We start from the raw sequence: 25,967 nt of genomic DNA, 5'->3' as shown, positions 1-25,967 counted from the left end.
CCAGTGTTACCCTACATTTCCGTCTTATTCATTGATTCATAGATTCATAGATTGGTCCAGGCCAGAAGGGACCTCAAAAGGTCATCTAGTCCAACCTCCCCGCAGTCAGCAGGGACACCCCCAACTACACGAGGTTGTCCAGGGTCTCGTCGAGCTTCACCTTGAATATCTCAAGGGAAGGGGCCTCAACCACCTCCCTGGGCAACCTGTTCCAGTGTTCCACCACCCTCATGGTAAAGAACTTGTTCCTAATATCCAACCTAAATCTCCCCTTCTCCAACTTAAAACCATTGCCCCTCGTCCTGTCACTGCAGGCCTTTGTAAACAGACCCTCCCCAGCCTTCCTGTAGGCCCCCCTCAGGTACTAGAAGGCCACTATTAGGTCTCCCCAGACCCTCCTCTTCTCCAGGCTGAACAACCCCAGCTCCCTCAGCTTGTCCTCATAGCAGAGGTGCTCCAACCCCCTGATCATTTTCGTGGCCCTCCTCTGGACCCACTCCATCAGGTCCATGTCCTTTCTATATTGAGGGCTCCAGACCTGCACACAGTACTCCAGGTGATATCTCACCAGAGCAGAGTAAAGTGGCAGAATCACCTCTCTGGATCTGCTGGCAACACTTCTTTTGATGCAGCCCAGGATGTGCTTGGCCTTCTGGGCTGCAAGTGCACATTGCCTGCTCATGTCCAGCTTCTCGTCCATCAGCACCCCCAAGTCCCTTTCCTCAGGGCTGCTTTCTAACACCTCATCCCCCAGTCTGTATTTATACCAAGGATTGTTTCGGCCCAGGTGCAGAACCCTGCACTTGCTTTTGCTGAACCTCATGATGTTCATCTGGGCCCACCTCTCCAGCCTGTCCAGGTCCCTCTGAATGTGTATCGACAACACCACACAGCTTTGTGTCATCTGCAAACTTGCTGATGGTGCTCTCAGTCCCTCCGTCTATGTCGTCGATAAAAATGTTAAACAGTACCGGTTCCAGCATGGACCCTTGAGGGACACCACTTGTCACTGCTCTCCATCTGGACTTAAAGCCATTGAGTACGACCCTCTGGGTGGGACCATCCAGCCAATTCCTTAGCAACTGAACAGTCCACCCATCAAATCTGTATCCCTCCAATTTGGCAAGCAGGATGTTGTGAGGGACTGTGTCAAAGGCCTTACTGAAGTCCAGCTAGATCACGTCCATAGGTCGTCCCTTATATACTGACCTGGTCACTCTATCATAGAAGGCCACTAGGTTAGTCAGGCAGGACCTGCCCCTAGTAAAGCCATGCTGGCTATCTTGAATCATCTCCATGTCCTCCATGTGCCCAAGCATGGCATCGATAAGGATCTGTTCCATGATCTTCCCAGGCACCTCCGGAGGTCTTGCTCATTTACTCAGAAAATATGAGCAATATATTGAGCTGTCCACTGACAAATGCAGCAAAGAAAGCCTCTTTTTTTGTTCCAAGGGCTTTCAGATTGCAGTCAGAAGCATGGTGAAAGCAAGGATTTAATAAAACATAAAACACAGGCTATTACTTGTTGAAAGAAAGTTTTAACATGACATATACTACCATCAGAGTAGTTTGTAAAGCTTGGATAACTTTTCCGGTTAAGTGTTATGTAATATACAAGCATGTTAAAAAAGCAAAGAAAAAAGTACTAAAAACTTATTCAGTCTTGACATTTACTGAATACTTTAATATATGTTCACATCTAATGGAGGGAAAAAGGTAGCTGAGTTCTTTTTCAAACCAAGTAGTTACTATTTGCAATGTTGTCGATCTGTTTTACAAGGAATTGACATGCATGAAAACAATTTACTGATTTAAAATTGTAAATGTATGTTGATAAATTTTAGATTCCTTTAAAAATATCAGAGCCCCAAAGAGGTTGAAATGAACCGTAGTGGAGGTCTGCACTTAAACGATTGGAATGTATTCCTGGTTTATAACTGACCCTTCTTTTTCTTTTTTTTTTTTTTTTAATGGTATAGGACTTTTGTTAGTGGCTTCTACCACTACACCTGCAAACTTCAGGATGAAAGATGCAAAAAAAAGATTAGTCTGGAGTCTGGCATCAGTAACTTTTTCATGATTTTCTATTCACAGTGGTTCATCTTGTTTTACCTGTATAGAGTGTTCTGACCATTACAAACAGGAAGAATATTTGCAGAATAAGATACTCTTTGGGACATTTCTGCCCTATTGCTTCTCTCTTCTAGAACATGTGTGCCAGAGCATTGCAAGTTAGGAACAAATACAGTTGTGCAGGTTTTTTCAAACATCACAAATACTTATTACATAAGGCCAGTCATATAATTATGATAGTTCCAATAACTTACAAACTTTATCATGCCAGTACATCATGAATTTAATGTATCGTTTAAGTCCATTAGGGTGGATTGAAGAGTCCAGATCAAGAATAATACTCAAAATGAAAGAGTATTGAGCAGATAATGACAACTTCAATATATCTTAATTCAAAATGTGCATTTCTTATTGTTTCCTTCACAGTTTTTATAATAAATTTGATAGTTTAAAGAAAATGAAATTAAGATTACATTGAAATAAGTTAATCATCTGGTTTTGTTGTTTCCCCGAAATAATAGAATTTGCACTGGTTTATTCATGCTGCCTATTCATGAGAATACATTTGCTAACAGAGAAAATCAATTTTTATCTTATTTTTACAGACAACAACATTAATAGGTCTTCTGAAGACAGCTAGACTGCTGCGTTTGGTAAGGGTAGCACGGAAACTGGACAGATATTCAGAATATGGTGCTGCAGTTCTGATGCTCCTTATGTGCATATTTGCACTAATTGCACACTGGCTCGCTTGCATTTGGTATGCCATTGGAAATGTAGAAAGACCTTACTTGGCTCACAAGATTGGCTGGTTGGATTCTTTAGGAGAACAATTAGGAAAGCATTACAATAAGAGTGATGCAAGCTCTGGACCATCCATCAAGGACAAATACGTTACAGCACTTTATTTTACCTTCAGCAGTCTGACAAGTGTAGGATTTGGAAATGTATCTCCAAACACCAACTCAGAGAAAATCTTTTCCATCTGTGTCATGTTGATTGGCTGTAAGTAGTTTTATCTTTTTTTTTTTCTCTTTTTCTCAGTGTTTGAGGCAAATAATCTAACAGTCTAATCTAATAAGATTATAAGCATGCAGTCAGAAGGGCAAATTCCCAGCGAAAGCAATGTTATATGCAAAAATATGTTGTGACTCATGCAGTGTCAGGAAGTAGTGAAATTGCTTGACTACTCCAAACCTGTTATCCAAACTGTCAGAAGTTTTGTGTTCTGTATGTGTCGGTAAGCAAATCCTGTGTAGGGTAGAAAGTTGAGTTTTGAGTGGATTTAGGAAACTATAGACCGTCGTTTTTGGATAATCATAATTATATTTTATTTGCTGATTTAAACCCTGAACCTATAAATGTATGCATAGATTCTTAACTCTGCCTTCTATTCTTAGATTGTACTTAACCTTAGTTCCTAGTTCTTAGTTCTACCAAACATCCATAAAATTAGATGAACCTAACTTATAACACTAAATTCAGGACTACAAATCTCCAAAGATAAATATTAACAACTTGATTACGATTTAATATTTAAGCCTCACCTGCTAACTGAGTTAGTACTGATGCAATTAAATCAATAAAGAGTGCCAGGTAAATCAATTCCACAACTCTGAAAATGTTGCTAGTCACATCTGAGCTATTTTACATACAAAGTACATTATAAGGACTGTTGCATCATCTGCAAAACCCAATGATATGACTTAAATAAATTTTGTTTCTATTTAATCCAGCATTAATGTATGCTAGCATTTTTGGAAATGTATCTGCAATAATCCAAAGACTCTACTCGGGAACTGCACGGTATCACATGCAGATGCTGCGGGTGAAGGAGTTTATACGTTTTCATCAAATCCCCAATCCTCTGCGGCAGCGACTTGAGGAATACTTCCAGCATGCGTGGACGTACACCAATGGCATTGACATGAACATGGTATGTTGTTCTGTTTTTCAGGCACGGATGCTGAGGAATAGATAAATGCATGAGAATTTAGACATTGTAAGTCTTCATTATTTATTATTTATTGTAAAAGTACAAGTTGAAGAAGGTGGATATATAGCAATTTTTGAAAAACAATTCATTATAAGCTTGTCATCCAAACATTTCACTGCCTAGATTATTAGAAGCTATATCAGAAATCTTAACTCTCACTGTGCTTTAGAACAGTTGACTATTGCAGTTGACTGTTATGAACTTAAGACAAGAAAAAAAAATCATAGGATTCTTATTTCAGGCATAGCTGTTCCAGAATTTTGTGTGTTCTTTGGCCTAATTTTCCAACAAGACTACCTGTGTTGGTATCAACATTTACTCTTTTGTTACACCTGTGGAGATCAATTCTTTTCCAAAATCCTATCATGTAATCTAGAACAGGTATACTGGGGGTGGGTGGAAGTGAGGAGCAGGCAGGTGGTTTAGCTGCTCTATTCAGAGTGAAATGTTCTAATCATATGATAGTCTGAACAGTAGTTCGCTTGCATTCATAACCACATAATTTTGCACTGAAAGTCAACATAGCACTACTAACCATTTAGCAATCCACAGAATCTCATTTCTAGGAAGTGGCAGAGTACAACACTCATATTCTCTGTTCTTGATAAAAAACCTGTAAATGCTCATTATATAAAAACAGATTATGTGGTCAGCTAAAAAGGAATAACAGTCTGCTAATGAGCAAAAGTAAGCATCTATTTCTCTGGCTTATGTTCTGGAGACAGCAACACTTTTTCTGAAAAGTTGACATAGGTTTGAAGCCACTGAGAGCATTGTGCATCTTAAAGATCTGTGAATCTGTGTCTCGAGAGGGATGCTTTCCAGAGCTGTTCTGAGTTACAGACTAGAGATTCTCCATAAAGTTGGAAAAACAAGAAAATCTATACATTTTTGTAACAATTTAACTAGAAAACAAGCTCCAAAATTTTGACATAAATTCAAACACCTTCCATGTGGTATGGAACACATGTTTGTGAATGATGTCAGAGTGGTACACTTTTATACAGTAAGTAGAAACAATGGTCTTGATTAAAAGCTTTTATAAAGCTGAATCACTGACAATAAAGCTTGACTTTATGGTTACCATTAAGTAAAGCAGATCTTAATTTTAAGACAGCAAATTAAATATTGGGCTTCACCTCCCACTTCCATGAGTGTCCCTTCAGAAGGATATTATGCCCAGCGCAGGGCAAGGATACTTGTGTAAACCTCTGCTGGAGATTACTGCAGTGGAAGGCAGCACCAGTAGCTTCATCCTGTGTGGCACCGAATGGCCCTGATTCCCTCTGATGGCAATGGGATTGTGGGGTACTCGGCACTTCGCAGGATCAAGCCCTTAAGCTGCAGGTGGGTGCAGCCTAAGCCTAAAGTAAATCACTGAATTATTTCTGAAGATATTACAAAATCATGTATGCCTTAACTAATTCATTACCACTAATGGATGTATTAAGAACACCTGTTTCACATGAAATAGTAACTAAATCCGGATGTTGTCAAGTTAAACTTTGCATAATGCAGGAATTGGTGTACTGGAATTAGTCTTGGATTTGTCATTAATGTAAAATACTCACTAAATGGATTAAACAGCCCATATTCTGCAATATGATTGTGAGGCAGTATGGAGGCTTTTTTTTTTTTAAATAAAGTGTGAAAAAAAATCAAGCTTAGTATCTTGTTTTGTTACATTTTATTTCTTATTCTGTTCACAATTCTATCCCTCAAGTTTTATGGCAGTCACTAAATTTTCTTTAAAAGTGAGTTTGAATATATTACACTTAGTGTGAGGTTAATATAAGAATTGTGTGATTTATGTTGTACTTATGAAAGATTTATCTCTTTCCTGTCTGCTTCATACCTAAATACATGGAATAACACCACCCACTGGTAAGAGCAGGAGGTATTTATATCAAATTTAATTCCAGTATAAAGTGTGGAGAATATCCATGTTATCTGTCGGGTTTAGAGCTTGTTCAATGCTTTCTGATTTTAATTCTAACTTTTTGCATGATGAAGGGGTAGATAGCAAAGGGAAATAATCCAAGCAGAATCAGATGTGGGGCAAAATGGTTACTAAAAATCAGACATTAAGAAATGCTAATCGAACCACGTTTATTAATCACTGTTTTACCCCACAACTCAAATTATGCTTCTCTGCCCAAAAAAGGTCATGTGCATATCGGTTTGCATTAGATAGTTGCTCTGTAGGAATGTCACTCTGACAAAGTTGCCATGCTGATCATTCTGCATTTTCCTTTGCGTGAATGCTCTTAGTTCAAACCATATATGCATGTTAGCACAAGCACCAATGAAGTTTTCTTGGCTATAAGCCACGTGCATATGAGATGGACTTGCATGTAGTATTAACTTAATTTTGCATGAAATATTTGCATTTACACACCAAAGGGATAATACTGTCCTCAGACAAATGTGTTTGACTCCTGTCAATATTTACTGGGAGCTTTTTGCAAATATCTGAAGGCAGAATTTGATCCGATGTCTTTCTTTTTCATTTAATGACTGAAAATTGAATAAAATTCAAAAACTCAGTCCTCTTTCTCCTTTGAAATGTGAAATGCATGAATTATTTACATTTCATATATATATGTACATGCAATGTACATGTGCACACATACTCACATATATATATAAATAATGTTAGATAGTATATTTCAAAAGATGCTTTTAATTATCATCAATAATATACTTAAGAATTCAGGAAAAGTATAAAAAAACCTCCAACTTTTAACCTCAGAAATAATACTGCACTAAGATTAAATAAACTTGATTTCCTAAACAAAATCCTACAATTTAAATTGAAAACCATAAAATAATGCTTTATGCTCATTTGAAATGGCTAAACTTAAAATTAGCTTTAAAGATCTGAAGATGAAATATGCTGAGAACATTGATTATTTGTTCATTTGTTCCCCTCTGCTTCATTTCTACATCTCTTTGATTATGTTTCATTGCATAATGTATTTTAATAGAAACAATTCCAAATAAGTATGCATGGACTGGATAAACAGGATTTGGGATTTATTTTAATCTGGATAAGAATCTTGAGTCCATAGAATAAGCATAATTTAAATCATATCCCTGTGGTAAACACTGGCAAAGTTAAATTACAAAAAAAATTATTTATCGTGTATATTGTTTCATGAAAGATGTCACCAATCCCAAAGATTCAAAGATATTATTTTTATTTTTCAAACTATCCTGTTCTGTTTTTCCTAAATTCTCTTTGCCTTCTTTTCCCCTCTTCATTCCAATGTTATCAGTCCAGCACTGATAATAGCATGCCTGTGATGCTTACCCTAAAAAGATGACATATTTAGTGTTTGAGTTCCTTTTTTAAGTTATGCATGGATTTTTTACAATCCCCCCCCTTCTTTCCATGGATCTTCTGTGCATCTAAATAGCTTTACTGGTTTATTTTACCTTTAAAAAGAGCTCAAAGAAGTAAATAAGTGGGACAAGCATTGGAAAGTGTTCAGCCAAATGTACACGTTAATTGAAATTTTGTATATGGGGCAGATGCCTTTTTATTTTGGGTTTTACCCTGTACCATGAAAGGAGAGAGGAAGTCAGAATTTTTATGCATAAATTTACGGAACCTTCTCCTGCAAGCATCCAAGCAAACGGTTGGTTTTACACTTGCGATAAATTGTCTTGGCCACAGTGATCATGCAAGTATAGCAGAGCACACACCTAACTTGAAGGTTTGGAACCAGCAATGCTACTGTATAAAATAAAGGGCAGGTTCACCATTGCTTTGGTAAGGGTTTTTTTGTGAGAAATTGGTCACTGGATAACACTACTACATTTGTTATTCTTGCTTTTCCTCCTGCTGTGATCACTTCTTACAATAAAAACAGTTCTACCGATAGAACTATTGCCAGTAATATCTTTGAACCAGAGAATTAGTAAATTAGAAAATTAAAATGTCAAAAATAGCAAGGAAGAGGTCCTTATGCCATCAGAATGGGTAATCCAAATTAGAAGCGCTTGGAACAAAAACTAGTGGTAATTGGTTAAACAGAGGGAATATGCAATCATGGTAGAAAGTAGTACTGCTATTTCTCTATGTCATAATGGAAATCAGAAAGTATCTCAGATATAATTAGCTGTAAAGCTGTTCTTTCATTTTCTATAAGAAGACCACCTAAAAACCATGAATGCCTACATTTAACCGTTACAGAAAAGAAGATCTCATAGAAAAAAAAGAGACTTTCAAGAATGCCAATCTATTTGCAAAGTGATCCTTTATCAGTCTCTCACTGCATTATATTTTGTGGTCTCTAAATCTCAAAACCAAGAGCAATTAACTATTTTTGAGGTATCATTACATTTTTGGAAAGACATGGATCTGGTCAGCTTCCAACTTCTAAAAACCTTAAAGTTTCTGTTGATGATGGAGTCAACAGTCTAAGAAACAGAAATCGTTTTCTGTCCTCTCACCCAGCAATGTTTCATATCTCAGAGATCTCCTTTCAGATGTACTCAGAAATTGTAAGATTACAGATGAAGAATGATCCACTGCAGCTCTAGTAATTTCAACATTAAAATGTCACACAAATCTGTGTCATGGCAATGACTAAAAGCAAAAGATCCTAATTCTTGATAAGGTTGTCAGACTTCAAATCTCATTAAAAGGCAAATTAGCTCATCATCACACACTGCTTCGCTTCTCTCTCAACTGTTGTAACCTCCTTCATATCCTGCAAAAAGATTTAAAAAAAATAAATCCGAGTCTGCAAATTTTCCTGTATGAAGAAGAGGAATCATCAGAAATAATCCTTATTCTATGTGGAGCCCAAGAGCTGTTGGAGAATTATCACCACCTGTGACCTTGTTCATTCTTTTCTTAATGATAAAAGCTCTTGGAAATGTTTTGGCCTTCTGCTTATAGAAATAGTGAATTTCTGTAATTAACTATCACAGAATCTAAATTCTTTCTAGAAATAGAAATATCTTGAATTACAGAAATGTTTAGCCTTCATGAAAATGTTATTATAATCTGAGAGTGAAATGTTTGTGACAGAACTAAATCCTGCAGTACCCTTTCCATCAGAGGGAACAAGTACGGGGGACAGAGATCCTAATTCAAAATCTGTGTAGCATGATTTGTGCAGCTAAAGTCTCAGATTAGTGCTAAAATTAGGTGGCAGAAAGATAAAAAATGAAGACATAGGTTATTTCACCAAATATATGAATTATTATGAATTAATTTCACTCATTCTTACAGAAAAAACTAAGACAGACAAAACATTAATTTTGAATATAAGTCCCCACTAGAGTGAACCCTCCAAGGTATGGGGTTTTTTACTTGTAATTTCTTCAAAATTCATTATTCAAATTGTTCAAGAAGTTTATTCAGCTTTTAGTGATGCCAATGCCAACATATCCTGGGATCTATATTCTGCAGATGAGACATAGTTTATTTATCCTTGCCTCTTTGTACCTTTAGCTGCTTGATTTTTTTGCTGGGTTATTTTTTGCATGGATCAGTTTCTCAATCCATTTCACAAGGAAAGATCATGACAGGGCACAAATAAACAGATAATGTGGGGAAGGACCAGAATTCCTCTTTCAGTTTATGCCATCTTAAATTGTCAGATGAAATTGAGAGTCTACCTTTATCTTTCCCTCTATATGCTGGATACTTGCCACTCATAAATACATATGACTGATTCTAGGACAAGAAAGTCTTAGCGAAAATGAGTTTCAACACACCCCAAACAGGCCCACAACACCAAGGGGCCTCTTATTCTCTCTTCATCTGCTGCCTGGCACTTAGCGTTTGACCTCACGGATATTTCAACAGAAAAAAGAAATGTATGACAGAAGATTATATGCAGAATTAAAGGGAGTATCTGTAACTCTCAGACTGCAGTGACTGGAGAACCTCTCATAGTAGAAGAGGCTGAGAGAGCTGGGACTGTTCAGCCTGGAGAAGTGAAGGCTCATAGGGGATCTCATCAATGTGAACAAATACGTGAAGGGAGGGTGTAAAGAAGATGGAACCAGGCTCTTTTCAGTGATGCCCAGTAACAGAACCAGAGGCAATGGGCGCAAACTGGAACAGGAGGTTCCATCCAAACATCAGGAAACACTTTTTTACTGTGAGGATGACTGAGCACTGGCACAAGTTGCCCAGAGATGTTGTAGAGTCTCCATCCTCAGAGATATTCATAAAGCCATCTGGACATCTTCCTGGGCCACCAGCTCTAGGTAGTCCTGCTTGAACAGGGTGGTTGGACAAGATGACCTCCAGAGGTCCCTTCCAACCTCAACCATTCTGTGATTCTGTTGGTATGGAATGTGATATTTCCATGTTTAATGACAATTATTGTAGCTAATATCCTGATTCGCTTCAGCTTGGATGCTTTCTAAATATTTTATGTGGGAGAGATGTCAATACCTGTTCCAGAATTGAGGACAGAAAAATCTAAAAATTGTCATTTATCCAAACAAAACAAAGTTATCATTGACCCAAACATTTGCTAGTTGTCTGAGGTTAGGGCATATAGATGTCTCCAATTCTGTTGTCACAAAGGTGGCTGATACATCTATGAGTTATACCTTGTTGTCATCTTGAAAAAGAGAAGTGAATGAAACTGGATTCCTCCACTTACAAAAGACCACATTCTTCAAGGCAATACGAATCGTTTCTCTACTATCCTCATTTAACTTCAATCACTTATTCCACGTTAAATGTTTTAATTCTCTGTGAATGACACTTTCCTCCTCTCTAAGCATGTCAAGTAGATAAGCCAACAAACCAAAATTATTTGACATGGAATAAGTTTTATTCCAGACAGGAAAAGACAACTGAACTTGGACTTGATGACTATCAATGAGAGACATCTGGAGCCTATGGTCACAGCATCATAACTGTTTTTCCTTTTCTTTTATTTTCCTCCTTTTTTGTGTGTGTGGGGGTGGGGGGGACAGGGCAGGGAGCCAAGGGTGAGGCCAATTTCATATATTGTTAAATGTCTTTTTTAGAAGATATGTATCTCTTTAAATTATGCATGAGTTCTGATTCTAAACATGATTCTAACCATGAGAATCCAAGATTTTTCTCACCAGGGCCTGGTGGAATCACTGTTGAGGAGATATTGAGTGTAACAATAGAAAAATGTCAGGAAAGAATGGAACAATTGAAACCCAAATCTGTATTCAAATGATTTCTTAATTTTGGATTTGTCATTGAGAATAATGCTACTTAAAGATCAATTCTATATTTATCATTTTCAAAATTTTCTTTTGAAAATGGTTTTATTTTTGTGTTGCCTAGTCCTACGTTCGTATAATTTCAAGATTATGCTGGTTTTAATTGTTTAGAAAAGTGTATTTTAAATTTTTTTTGTCACGTTGAGTGTGTGACTGGAACGCGTTTAAAGACTCCAAAAGCTCACACCAAATGAAGTGAAATGCAATATTTAGAGTTTTGTTATTTTCAAGCTAATCTCATTATTTTGAAGACTGCATAGATGATTTTCTATTATTTAGAGATGTCAGTATGTGTACATATAATGTATTGATATTGATTGCCACATTATAAGAGCATAATGTTCAATACAATTGTTCCTGCTCTACATAGACAATCAAAGATATCTGTGAGAATCAGATACTTCCTTATTAATACAAGCTAAAATTTTATGAATAAGAAATATTTTCTCAAAGTAATGAAAATCTGAATATTAGGAATGTACATGGAGGCTTGGGTTGGCAAGATGTTGTCTGTACTGCTCAACAGAAAGCTTAGTTTGGAAAAATCAAATTCTGTATAGTGTCAGCTACTGGACTTGGATTAAATACCTCACTACATACAATGTGCGCAATATGGTAAGCTCCTTTTAGTAATGTAATATATAATAATGTTTAACAAATTTATCTTCAAATCAGCTTCCTTCTTGCATTTCTAAACATGCATTAGTGGAGTAATTTCCAAAACTCCATTGGAAATCAATGTTATTTGAGCATCTGTCTTCCTTCTAGACATTTGACAATTGTGGTATTAAAGAGTAAATGTTCTTCCTTTCCGATGTGTGACTATTTTAGAGTGTAAGCTCCATGGGGCAGGGACTTTTTAATCACAGATATTTGAGCAGAGGCTAGTATCTTTCAGATGTTATTGGCATATAAATAACTATTCACTAGTATGAAATGATTTTAGAAGAGGTTCATGTTAAGTATAAATAAATTATCAAAATAATTGTTTCTTTAAAGATATAACCAAAGTATCTTCAGAAATATAAACCAACACATATGGTCTGCATGGTTTTTGCTTAATGGTAAAGTACAATCCCTTGATAAATGAGATAAACAGAAGCTGATGTGAAAAATGAATACAATTTATCCTAAGGCTGTGCTCCTGACTTTCTAACAATTCAAATACCTTGTACTGTAAGTACCTCTGAATTGAAAATATATTTCCTATTTTGCACCCTATAAAAAATTGAGCTCTTCTAAATTAAATTCAGATAGATGTATAGCAAAATAATTAATTCAAAATAGGTCTTTTTTTACTCACATGACTAGAGAAGAATTTAAAAATAAACACCTGTAACTTTTCTCCACCTGTATCATTGACTAGATGTATTTCGTTACCAGTTTCTCATTATCATTCAGTAATACATTTCTACAACCCACAATATTTTTATTTCAATATAATTACATTAAAATAAAAAGAGTAATTGCATACTAAGCTATTTCTAGTGGTGTGGTAGATACTGAAAACAGAGTGGTACCACAGAAGCTTTTCATTTATCATGTTTTCTTTTGCTTATTGTTGAATGCTGACTTTTTCTGAAGATGTGTAAATTTAATGTGGTAATGCCATATAGTTCATAAAAATTTTGTATATATGTGTGTTAAAACATTCTGTTTGTTACTTCACAGCATTGATTTCCATTAGCAATCATAGAAACATTTCAACTCAGTTAAAGGTACTAATATTTCATTTGTAAATCATAGCTTGGCTTGTGTGGACAAAAGCCTCATATCAGAAATGTGTTCATCTTCTCCGTTAGCAATGGATATGAGTTTTGAATATCTTTATGCAATAAGAGTGAGTGCACAGACCTTTATTGTGCTGAAGTAAAAATTAATATAGCAACAAGTGAATGCATTTTGGTTTGGTTTTTTTTCTGTGCCAGAATATTTGCATGTTTGTAGAAAAACACTGCAGAGCATAAACAGGAATGAATTAACAGACTGCTCTAATAACAAAAAGACACATCCTGTTCACATATTCATAAGACTGGCAGCATCAGATCATGTTTTGTCCTTAGAAATATGCTTCAGATGAAGCTGGTCCCAGGGAAAGCACATGACCCATTAACATCATTGACAGCAGATAATAGGATTTAACGGAAAGAAAGGGTGGTGCATAATAATGTGTCAGGCCCGTTCCCTAACACAGCGGGCAGAAGTGGACAGTACTCCTATAGAAGTCAGTAGCAGAAACATTTATTGATTCTAAATGAATAAGGGGTAATATGATACTAGACAATTTAGAAAAGCTCACACATAATGACCACATTGTAAGTAGCTCACTTTTTTAGTTCTAAACAAAATTAACATGTTACCATGGTACCCAAGAGGAATCCTGTGGTTCTACTTCAGGCAAACTCCCATTGTTCTGAGTAAGAGATGAGCAAGGACCATAGCAACTAGCTCTGTAGTTTGCTGAACTAATCACCTGTCTATGTAAATCTGCATAACATCTTTTCCGTGGCACATGTTGCTTTTTACGATAAAAAGCTGTCGTACACTTACAAGCAGAATATATTTAACATGAAAATCCCATTAAAATGCCCTCTCTGAAAAAATTCTGATCGTGTTCAAATAGCCCTCGTTTTATAAATGTGATGGTTATTTCAGCAAAAACCTCTCATGTTAAATGTAGTACTTTTAAAACAGACAAAAAGGAAATAGACATATAAGTCCAAATAGGTGAAATTCAGTCAAGACTCTCCCTTTAGCTGTCTCTGTCTTGTTATTTTACTGCATTATATTCAGTCATATACCTTGATACCATTTTTTGCAATGAAAGAATTTTGTAACCACTACATACATTAGTATGTGCATTAATATTCACATTGTATAAGCTTTGCAGTATAGATTAAATTATGCACTTGTTGCATTGGAATACACTGATAGCTCTCAGGGCCACCTCTATTTGTATGTTACTTCTTTTTTTTCTGTCCAGGAAGAAAATATAAAAATTATATAAAGCAACTTTCATAGTATTCACATGAAATCCTTATGCATGTCTTTCCAGGTCCTGAAGGGGTTTCCAGAATGCTTACAAGCTGACATTTGCCTGCACCTCAACCAAAATTTGCTTCAGAATTGCAAAGCTTTCCGGGGGGCCAGTAAAGGCTGCCTTCGAGCTTTGGCTATGAAATTTAAGACAACACATGCACCCCCTGGAGACACTTTAGTGCACTGTGGAGATGTTCTCACTGCTCTATACTTTGTGTCAAGAGGATCCATTGAAATCCTTAAGAGTGACATTGTTGTAGCCATTCTTGGTAAGTAGATTACTACAAGACATGTTAAAAGAGTCAGGGGATTGAAAAGAAATACCCATTGTTATTCCTGGGGGAGGAAATTTGTAAATGTTTTATTCACTGTTATTTAAAATCAAGCAGAAAAATAATTTTTTTAAGGTGCAAAGTCTATAATTACTGCAATAATTCATCAATAATTCACCAAAGAACCTACAACCTTGGATATCTAAAATATAAGAGCAAGAGTGAGTCAGATTTATTCCTTAGTAAGTGGAAAGCTGCAAGTTGATGGAAGCACATATTGAATTACTCCAGTTCTGATTATGCTGCAAGAACCAAAGTCAAGGATACACTTTTCTTGAACAGTGTATGAGGATACTGAGACACATAGACCCCTGATATGCCGACTGGAGAAAAACATGTATCTATTTTAGGCATTCAAAATGTCTTCTAGAGGTTTTCAAAAACTTCTACTTCTGCCCACTGAGCGTATAGAAATGGAAGAGAATAACAGACTCACCTGATCTAGATTGATACTTAAGTGTAATAACACCAGTGTTTCCACTATATTTCTTATTAACACATTCTTGTTTGTATAGTATGGGGAGTTACTTGTTTTCTTTCCCAATGAAGATGCCTCAGAGTAATGTTCAGTCCAGCTAGGAGTTCACCTGCAGCTGGTGACAGCTCTTATGTGGAACCAATAAGACTTCTTTAGCTACAGCAATTTTAAAGGTAAAATAACTGAAACCCTACCGAAACAAGACTACTGATTTGTTTCTCCAATTTAATATCAGGTAATAAGAATGCAAAGAATAACTGAGTAGATGAGTAAGGATTTTGCTGTATGGAAACCAACACCAGCTGTAACATCATTCATACATTCTCCTTTCTCTCTATCATCACTTTAGGAACTTACAGCCAGATAAGTAGCTGAAGCATAATGTGGACTAGTAGCAACATGTTGCTATTAATCCACTTGTGACTGATTATTCTGCTAGTACTTTGCAGGGTGGATACTTGAGCAGAAGTACAAATGCATGCCTACAGCAATCCTTCCTTGGTTTAGATAGTGTTATCAAGATAATTTGTCATCTCATCCTGTTGCATCTCATCAGCTAGGCCAGCTTTAGGCACAAGCAAAGGAGGGAGCATGCAAGTATAACACCGTGAGGTTTTTACTTACTTGTGTGAGAGTCTTCCCCTGATTATGAACAGTATGGTTCATCAAAGATTTCATCTCTTACATTAAAAACTTGTGAATTTCTATAGCACTTACAGAATCAAAGAATGGTAGGAGTTGGAAGGGACCTTTGGAGATCATCTAGTCCAAACCCCCTGCCAAAGCAGGTTCACCTAGAGCAGGTTGGACAGGAATGCATCCAGGTGGGTTTTCAGTATCTCCAGAGAAGGAGACTCCACAACCTCTCTGGGCAGCGTGTTCTAGTACTCTGCCACCCTCAAAGCAAGGAAGTTTTTCCTCATGCTCAGATGGAATTTCCTGTGTTCCAGTTTGTGCCCATTGTCCCTTGTCCTGTTCCTGGGGAACCACTGAAAAGAGTATGGTCCCATCCTCTTGACACCCATCTTTTAGATATTTATAAGCATTGACGAAATCCCTTCTCGGTCTTCTCTTCTGCAGGCCAAACAGACCCAGGTCTCTCAGCCTTTCCTCATCAGAGAGGTGCTCCATTCCCCTGATCATCTTTGTAGCCTTCCACTGGACTCTTTCCAGTAGTTCCTTGTCTTTCTTGAACTGGGGATCCCAGAACTGGACACAGTTCTCTAGATGTGGCCTCACTAGGACAGAGTAGAGGGGAAGGATAACCTCCCTCCACCTGCTGGCCATGCTCTTTTTAGTGCACCCCAGGAGATCATTGGCCACATTGCTGGCTCATCATTAAGTTGTTGTCCACCAAGGCTCCCAGGTCCCTCTCTGCAGAGCTGCTTTCCAGCAGGTCAACCACTATACTGTACTGGTGCATGGGTTTAATGCTCCCTGGCTGCAGGACCCTACACTTGCCCTTGTTGAACTTCATTATGTTCCCCTCCGCCCAACTCTTTAGCCTGTCCAGGTCTCGCTGGATGGCAGCACAGCCTTCTGATGTGTCAGCCACTCCTCCCAGTCTTGTGTCATCAGCAAACTTGCTGCGGGTATGCTCTGTCCCCTCATTCTACTTTTTTCCCTGCTTCTTCCATGCAGGATCCTGAACTCCACCATCTCATGGTCACTGCAGCCAAGACTACCTCCAACCTTCACTTCCATAACTAATCCTTCTTTGTTTGTCAGCACAAGGTCCAGCAGCGCACCTCTCCTCATTGGTTCCTCCACTGCCTGTGTCAAAAAGTTATCATCAATGCTCTGCAGAAACCTTCTGGACTGTGTGTGCCTGGCTGTGTTGCCTTTCCAGCAAATATCAGGACGCTTGAAGTCCTCCATGAGAACCAGGGCCTGTGAACATGAGGCTACTTTCAGCTGGACTGTCTTTCCTAAAAAGTACATCCCCATCCATGACAACATTCCAATCATGAGAGCTATCCCACCATGTCTCTGTAACTGCAATGAGAACATGGCCCTGCGACTGTTTGATGTTCTTGAGTAAAGTCTGATCAGTACTGACCTGGAAACAGTTATTCTGTACCAAATCCTTGGAAAATACAATGGCTGTGGACCTCATAGAATCTACCACTTCTTCCAGTATTGCAGACAAGATAGGTATAAAAATACTACAACCATGTCAGTAGTCATATTGCAGAGAAGGGATCATTTGCCTTAAATAGGTACCTCTGTATTCAAAAACATTAAGGCCAGAAGGACTATTAGATTATATTGGCTAACCTCTGTTATATCACTGACTCCTGTTACATTTCATACATTTATCTGTTGTGCTTAATGAACTGTGTTTGATGAAAGAAAAGCAATGGGTTTTGATCTGAAGATACAACGAGATGAAAAAGTGATCGCTTTTCTTGGCAGTTTATTTCCATAGTCAATAATTTTTATTGTTAAAAATGTGTGCTTTATTTCCAGTCTAAAATTATCTTCCTTCAATTTCTTTCCATTGGTTCTTGCTATGCATTCCTTATTATATTCTAGAGGCATTTAGTACCAAGTAATTTTTCCTCTTTATAAAGATATATGCAATATAATCAGGTTACTTCTTAATCTTCCTGTTGATAAGCTAAAAAGACTGTGCTCTTTAAGATCCTCACTGTAAATCAGCCCTTAAATTAATTTTTGCATCTTGTAGCCAAGCCAGCTGAAAGCTGCTCAAACAGTTTTCAGCTTCCTTTTTAGAAAATGGGAGAAACCAGAACTACTTGCAGTAACCTAATATAGAAGCCACAAATGTTTAACAGAGAGGCAAAATCACCCCTGTATTCTTTTTTACCAGTCTCCTGTTTCTCAGTTGCTATGACCACTATTCTTTTCCACAAGTACTTTCCTACTTCCCCCAAAATCTCCATTTTTCAGTTAAGCCCTGCAACCCTTAGCTTAGAGCATATTATCACAGGTCTATGGCTACAGCTGCTCTGCATTGATGAAGGTTAGGTGCAGATTTGGGGAAAATGAGCAGTTAAATGAAGACAAAAATTTTAGCAAACAGCTACTGTGATGTGTCAACGTTGATTGAAAGAACTGTAATAGCATCAAAACAGAGGCAGCTATGTTTAAAGAGCTTCCTCAAAACAACTTTTGCATCTTCGAAGTCTTGTATTCCCTCTGAAAAATATAAAAACTAAGTCATTTTCTACTACAATATATTTCCAGTATGGTCTGTTTCTTCATTTAATTCTTAACAAAATGATATTCCAAGCCAGACACGTCCTGGACTCTACCAAACCACAGAAATTACATCTTTGTCAGCATAACAATATGGTTTAAATCAGCAAGTAATGTTTTAACAAGAAAGGACAAAGGAACCTGCTCTAGTCATGCTATTTTGGTGGAACTGAAGAAAAACTATGATGAAACTACATTTTCCTTTAACTTAGTCCAGTTATATGTCTATGTAATTTCATTGATTTAAATAATTTTACTTTTAGTGCTTAATAGTAATACTTTTGATTTACAACAACATATGCACAATGGTAATCTGATTGTATCACTTCATGTAAAATCAAGTACTCTACACCATTATCATAAGGAAATACATCATTCAATTTAATGGCTTATTCATGTTTAAAATAATAATCTCCATCTAATTTTGTTTCTGCAGGGAAAAATGATATTTTTGGAGAGATGGTACATCTTTATGCAAAACCAGGAAAGTCAAATGCAGATGTGAGAGCTTTAACTTACTGTGATTTACATAAGATCCAGCGAGAAGATCTACTAGAGGTTTTGGATATGTACCCTGAATTTTCTGATCTCTTCCTCACCAATCTAGAACTGACTTTTAATCTGAGAGACGAAACTGCAAAGGTACATACAATAAGTGATTTTTTTTTTCTTAATATTCGGCTGAATTTGCCCCACAGAACAGAAATTGAAAACCCAAGGTTAGCAAAACTAAAAGCTAAAAGCCTGAGGCCAAATCCTACTTTAAAAAATATATACTCACCTGATTGCTCCTACTGAAGTCAGTTAAACTCAGCAGAAGTCAATGAAATGATTCAGATGATGTTAATCTAACAGGATTTGGTTCTATATTTAAATAGCATTAAAGTTTCAGCCAGGAGGATTTTGGATATTTTGTTAAAGCCATGGAAAATATGGTTTTTTTCAGATGACTATAGCCTGGGTCACCATAAGGGGAACTTTTGACACTAAATATAATTGTACAGCCATAAAATAGAGATAAATCAGATTATCTGGATTCATTCTGTGTGTAAAAATAGAAAATATTTAATTGCCTTTCAAACAGGAATTGTTAATTCTCTTATCTTGGAGTGCACCCTACCTCCTAAGAGACTAAAAGCATACAAGGGGCTTCTCAGATTTCACTCAGTCTTCAGATTTGCAGGGATTTCTTGGTCTCTTTTTCCCACAATGACTGTCCTAAGTGTCCCTTTTTGCACAGATTCCATCTTCAGGAAAGCAGAAAAACTACCAGTGTTTCCTTATTTCAGACTGCCGGGGTCGGTCTGAATTGGGAAAGAAAGGAGAGGTTTGGCCAGAAAGGGAGAGGGGAAAGGCTGTTGCCCAGCTCATACTACTGGGTTAGAGCTTTCCCTAGAAAGTTGCCGGGTACAACAACACCGGCCACCAAACGTGAACTACACTGCCCACATAATGACTAGTTTACATTTCATCATCTATGAGATACTACTGCTTTGTATCTTAAGACTATACTTTTAAGGAAAAACAGGCTCAGTGAGAAGGAACTAACATAATTTGGCCTCAAAGGCCTTCTGAGAAACAAGGAGACAAAGAACACTAAGTTTTGTAAATTATAGGATAAGCTGTAAATGGTAGGATCAAGGACCATCTTTGCTAATCACTTGTGGATCTTTAGTTTAAAAAATCAAAACAAATATAACTTCTGACAAGAAATGTCACTTCTTTGTATGCTGAGCTTTTTTTTTTTTAAATAAAAGATCATTCTGAAACTAAAACACCAATTCTAATCTTTATTTTAAAAGTCATCCTTTTGTGTTTATTGAAAAGGTCATCATTATTTAATACATGTGAAATACAATACAATGAACTAGTCTAATGATAAATTTAAGTTAAAACGGAAAGTCCACATATTTGAAAAATTCCTTGAGGATAAATTCACATTGACAATTTTAGTCTGAGCAATTATTTCCTGTAATTACATTGTCATCAATGTTTTATCATTATTTTTTCTTCAGAACCGAGAAAACTGAAACAAAATTCCATCTTCTGTGTTGTGGTGTAGAATACACAGAGAAAGTTCTCACTTCTCATATTCCTTAGAAATTTTCCAGTTGTTACATCTTACTGCTGTACCAGCCACTAAGAAAAAATCACTGGACTTCCCAGAGACAGGGAAGGGAGGACAGTCTCACGCATGCCTCTGAGCTTGCAAAATCACAGTTTTCTCTAGGAATTCCACTTGCTTTCCACTGCAAGTGGAAATGCAATGCAGAAAATTATCCCCCAAAAGAAGTGATGCATACATTCTGATCTTCAAAACATCACTCAGATCCAGATGTTATCTGAATAATAGGTGCTTCTGCCTCAACTTTTGCTCCTGTCCTATTTCTGTAAAAGTGCCTTTTTCTTCCTGCAGTTATTCTACCAGTGGGCCACCACTGAAGCACCTTACCCACCAGGTTTACAATGAAGGGAATAGAGAAAGATGTAAACACTTCCCACTTCTTTCCCTCTGCCCTTCTCCCACATGCAAATCTGCTTACTTGAGTGGTATGGGAAACCTCACTAGCACAGGGAAGGGAAGTAGGCTGAAGCCAATGCCATGGGTATGTACACAAAGAGCATAACTGGTGTTATTTTTGCTTATTTGTAAATTTCTCAGTTTTAAATAAGTAGAAAGAAGAGTTAAATGCATCTTGTATTTACTATGGCAAAAAAGCACATCCATCTGTAAGATGGATAGAAAAAAACATTATGTTCTGCTATGGAAATGAGTATCTGAAAGAACTGAATCTGATAGAGAGGAAGGGAGGGTCTAGAGAGATAAAATAATGAGGGGTAAAATGTCTGGTATTTGTCAGCCTTATATTTACTGTTATAAAATGTAACCTTTATAATCATTAACATGTGGTTAAATATAAATCTAATTACAATCAGTTACCACATTACTTCTCGCAATAGTATACATTCTCTTTTTTGAGAATTCTCTTATTTTCTTTTCATTAATTTTTCTAAGATTACTTAAACTACATCCGTGCGAGTTCAGGAAGCTGATAACACATGAACATATCTTTCTATGTAAACTTATTATCAGGATACTTTTGTTTCACCATCAGGTGGTGACTGTTGATTTTGCTCAACCTGCATGAACTTTTTAACGTTATCATTGAGCAATACCATTAGCTGTGGATGGAGAGGTTGATGCAGACTTTCTTGTCTAATATTGCCTTTCTTAAAGCTTGAACATGATTAACAGCCAATCATCTATTGAAAACCTGCTCTCTGTAGATGGGACTAATCTGTCATTATGTTTCATATTTCATTAATCAAGTCTGACCTCGTAATAAGATCACAAACTACTAATGATACGGATGGAGATAACTGCAAACTACGAAGACGGAAATTGTCCTTTCAAAGTGAAATAGAGAAAGGTAATTAACTTCATTTCTTACATTAGACAGCACTGCTTCAGTATTCATTTGTATTTCACTTGCTAAAGCTGGTACATTAGAGTCCCATGTTGGCTGTTACTGTAACAGCTCTTGAGAATCCATCTGAGCCGCAAAAATGCTCTGTGCATTGTCCCCTACATGGTTATATATAACTAGAGCATATCAGTTTCACCCTTCCATGACTTCACACCTATCAGTGCAAACCTGTTTAAACACTAATCTACATTATTGCCTATGAGATATACATACATATGTGTGTATTAACTCTTAAACAATATCTACTTGCTGAGATAGCAAGTTTTATACTGGTTAGAGATGCTAGTCTATTGGATTATGCTGCTAATAAAGCAGCATTGATTTTATTTCCTCAGCAAAGTGCTTTCTTGAACTTTATGCTAGGTAGTGTTTCTCCCTAGAATTAAAATCTTTCATTTTCAGAACACAGTAGATTCACCATAGTCAGATTTTGATCCAAATGCTAATGTGTAAATGGCTGTCCTGGCAAGAGTTCAGGTAACGTTTTCTGTGCTTACGTTCACCTTAGAGGCTTTGGTGAATGAAGGAAAATTCAGTGAAATATTAAACTATGTCACCAGTATTCAGCACTGCTAAATATCAGGAACTGTAGGTAGTAGCTGTGCTCAGACAGTAACAGTCATGAAGACAGCTAAACTGAAACTTGCAGGATTCTCATTTTTGTGTAGGGAAAGCAGAATTCCTTGAATAACATTACACATTTATGGTCCAACGGTTTGTCTGATAAATTACTCTTTCTGGTATGCCTGTCTCCACAGTTAAACCCCAATCCTAAATGCAGCATAATACCAATTTTAGAGTTGCAGAGTAGCTGATAATAAATGGGAACACTTTAAACATACATAGCAGGTATAATGCTTGATGAAGGAAGACTTTAATCCAGACTGTGGCTACTCAGAACAATGACATTGCCGTTCGATCAAAGAAGCGTCTTTAGGGCAGGAAGCCAAGACTGACAACAAATCTGTCAGGAAAATGTCCCCATGAAATATTCAATCTGTTCTTCACAAAGAATCTGTTGACAGAGGCGCTTTGCCTGAACAACCTTCACATTTCTTATGAGAAAACATATGCTGCCACCTAGACAAGATGGAAGTGGTCTTTCATGTTGTGCCTGCTGCAGAATTACAAATAGGCTCCTCAGGTGTCAATGTGGTACCAAGACCCCTAGGCTTTTGTGGTTCTTTCCCAGTAGATTACACTGAATATCCTCTTGGAGACATTTATTTGCATTAATTTTGAAAGAATATAATTTTCCACAGTTTTGTCTTTGAAAAAAAAGACTTGCACCATTGGGGAATAAGAGGCAAGATTGGCAACAAGCTCCTTAGTCCTGGTAATGACTGGCAATAGCTGAGTTAGATAGAAGTGTGGTACACTGGAAGTCCATCTGACAAGAAAATACAATCATAAGAGTCCTTTGCCAGGAAGTGAGTATGCTTTTGGCCCACTGGCTTACTGCCCCTCTCTGATCCCTGTTCAGATTCTCTATATGTTGCCATAGCTGCAGTAGACACCTCGTAGTCACAGACCTTCAATGTCACTTTTTTGTGGCCCATCCTACACCCTGTATGAGGTTGTAAAGTACTAGAGGTTACTACTGGCTTGTAAAGTAATATTCTACTGATTTCAACACTTTACATATAGGAGGGAGTGGCATCATATTTTGATTCAGCATAGTTAGTCTATAATGATAAATATTTGGGGATGATCCTGCAGAGTGTCTCAGAAAAACTGGAGTTCCTGAAAACACAGCTGCACAGCTGGCAAACGCATTTCTGGGCACAGTACTCTTACAGAAAGAATATGTGTTGTATGACAACTTTTAACCATCATATTTTGATTTCAGAACTATACTTTCAACAGGATAGAGACACCCAGCATTCTCACTTTTATATTTTGATATTTTACATCACACTAAATTATTATTGACTTTTAATCATTGGGGGAGGGAGGGGGTGTGCTTATGCTGGCATCCTTTACTTTCAGCTGTTGATCTACCAGCATATTATGCAGCTTGAAACTGTATTGTTTCCATCTTTAGTGTGATCATCAGCAATTTTCTCCCTTTTGGAGTGCTAAAAATGGGATTGTGTTATCTCAGCCTTTAGTTCATGCTAGCCTGATTTGGACCTTGTTGCCATGGTAACTCCTCCTGCACAAGTTTTATCAGAGGTGAAACAAAATCAACACAGCTCCCTGTTATGCATCTGCAGTTAGTAGCACTACTTTTCCTATTCCACACAAGACCTTCTCACTCCACCCATACATATTTCTACCATTTCTTGCCTGTGTCAACAAAAATTGATAGTACATTGGGCTCTGCCATAATGTGATTTTAAAGCGTATAGGGCTACTTGAGGGACCAGCTTGTTCTCTGGTTTCTGGAAAGGGCTGCAATACTACAAGAGATCCCCTGCAAAAATTAACTCACAGACTACAGGCGTATTCTTGCCCTCACTCAAAAGAAATTCATTTCAGGTCTTTCAGAATAATGGATGATATTCCTTGCACAGGTGCAGGTGCAGCTTTAGCTAGTTGCCATAGATGCTTGACAGTCAGCCAAGAAACTCTCCATGACTGCTTAAAATAAGCAGTACTCCTGCCTGGCAGTTCCAAACAAAGCTCTCAACTGGGTTGGCAAGCTAGTCTCCTGCTAAAAACTGAGGGACAATGAGCAGCTCCATCTACATTCAGTTGTCTCTTTCAGCAGTGCAGAATACAATCCTTCCTTGCTCATTTCTCATTTTCCTCTAGTAGTTCTGTGGGAGTTAGCTGATTTCAAGGGAAATGCATAAGGGCAAGAAGTTTCTTTTGCTCTACTAGTTCTGAGTGCAGATCTATTATCCCATGCTGAACAGGGCATCACTAGAGTTGGTTACATCAATATGAAATCCAAACACACAGGTGAAAAATGCAAAAGTTAGAGGCAGAGTGTAACTAAGCTCACTGAAAGCTTGAAAACTTGAGGCTTTGAAAAGACTTTTCCTGGAGTTCAAGAATTACTACTTTTGCTAGCAACTTGTTTAACTTTTTGTTAATGTTGGATCTAAAATCTTAACCTTCCTGGGACTGTTTCAGTCTCCAATTATTCTCATTAAAAGGTATTCTTTGCATTTAATTTTAACTCGTGTAGCTGAAGGCTATTGAAATTCTAGACCTGTTCTGGTCACTCCCACATAATTTTCTTGAAGCCCTAGAAGCACACAGGTATGAAATGCTTTCCAAGGAGAAAACTGATTTGGGGCTAAAACTGCACACAGCCAAATCATAGCCAGCCTTTTTTCTTTTGACAGGGTGTATAAAAACTTTCCATCATATCCAGGGTAATTAAAATATTGGATAAATAAATCAGCGTGGATGTACTAACTGGGAATGTAATGATGATCTCATGGAAATAAATCCTTATTCTGGATTTTATCTGTGGTTCAAAACCAAGAACATCATCCCATGAACTCTAGTGGAGAGGATGTTAGGAACTCCAATGGAGTTATAATGTTAAATTAGTAACTGGAGATTCAGGTAGCTAGCGATACTTAATCTTTAGCTTTTGTCAGCTGGCCCAGGGAACTCATAACAAGGAATTTTTATTTCCATGGACGTGATTTTAAATGGACACAAAAGAAAGCTCTTAGAACATCCCATTACACAACTATCGCATGCATTTGCCCATCTTGATACAGACTGTAACAATCAAGTGGAATATAAAATGCATTTTGCAGTATTTCATTTTTAGCATATTGTCAAATAAGTAAACTTATATAGCACTTAATTTTAATTTGAAGAGTTATGCTTCTTGACCAGACTTTTCCAAAAGTATCTACTTATCTGTTCTCAAAGTAAGCACAGAAGCCAGAGCTCTAATAAACTTCTAATTAAATCTTGATTAGTATAGCTACCTTAAATGTGCAGTGCTTGTAGGTACTATCCAGGCTAAAAAGCCAAACCATATTAACATAGCTTTATTACATAAGGTATCCAGAGGCCACGGCCGGCAATATAGAAGGCAAGGAAATCTTTCAGGAATTGATTCTCCTGCCTAAAAATATGAGGTGAAGCAGTACCAAGAGAATGCAGAAACACCCCCCTGCCCTTGCTCT

General features: G+C 37.2%; 1 protein-coding gene across 1 annotated transcript in view; it reads left to right on the top strand.

Moving 5' to 3' along the window:
* Window positions 1-25,967, top strand: part of KCNH7 (potassium voltage-gated channel subfamily H member 7) — a 240,023-nt gene that overhangs the window by 196,148 nt on the left and 17,908 nt on the right. The window contains exons 8-12 of the mRNA XM_074146078.1: window positions 2,682-3,081; window positions 3,813-4,012; window positions 14,364-14,616; window positions 18,816-19,021; window positions 21,711-21,810. Coding sequence (XP_074002179.1) covers window positions 2,682-3,081; window positions 3,813-4,012; window positions 14,364-14,616; window positions 18,816-19,021; window positions 21,711-21,810 — 1,159 coding nt within the window. The remainder of the gene's footprint in view (window positions 1-2,681; window positions 3,082-3,812; window positions 4,013-14,363; window positions 14,617-18,815; window positions 19,022-21,710; window positions 21,811-25,967) is intronic.

This window comes from Numenius arquata, chromosome 3, assembly GCF_964106895.1.
Source record: "Numenius arquata chromosome 3, bNumArq3.hap1.1, whole genome shotgun sequence".
Taxonomy (NCBI): domain Eukaryota; kingdom Metazoa; phylum Chordata; class Aves; order Charadriiformes; family Scolopacidae; genus Numenius; species Numenius arquata.
This window is presented reverse-complemented; position numbering and strand designations above follow the sequence as displayed.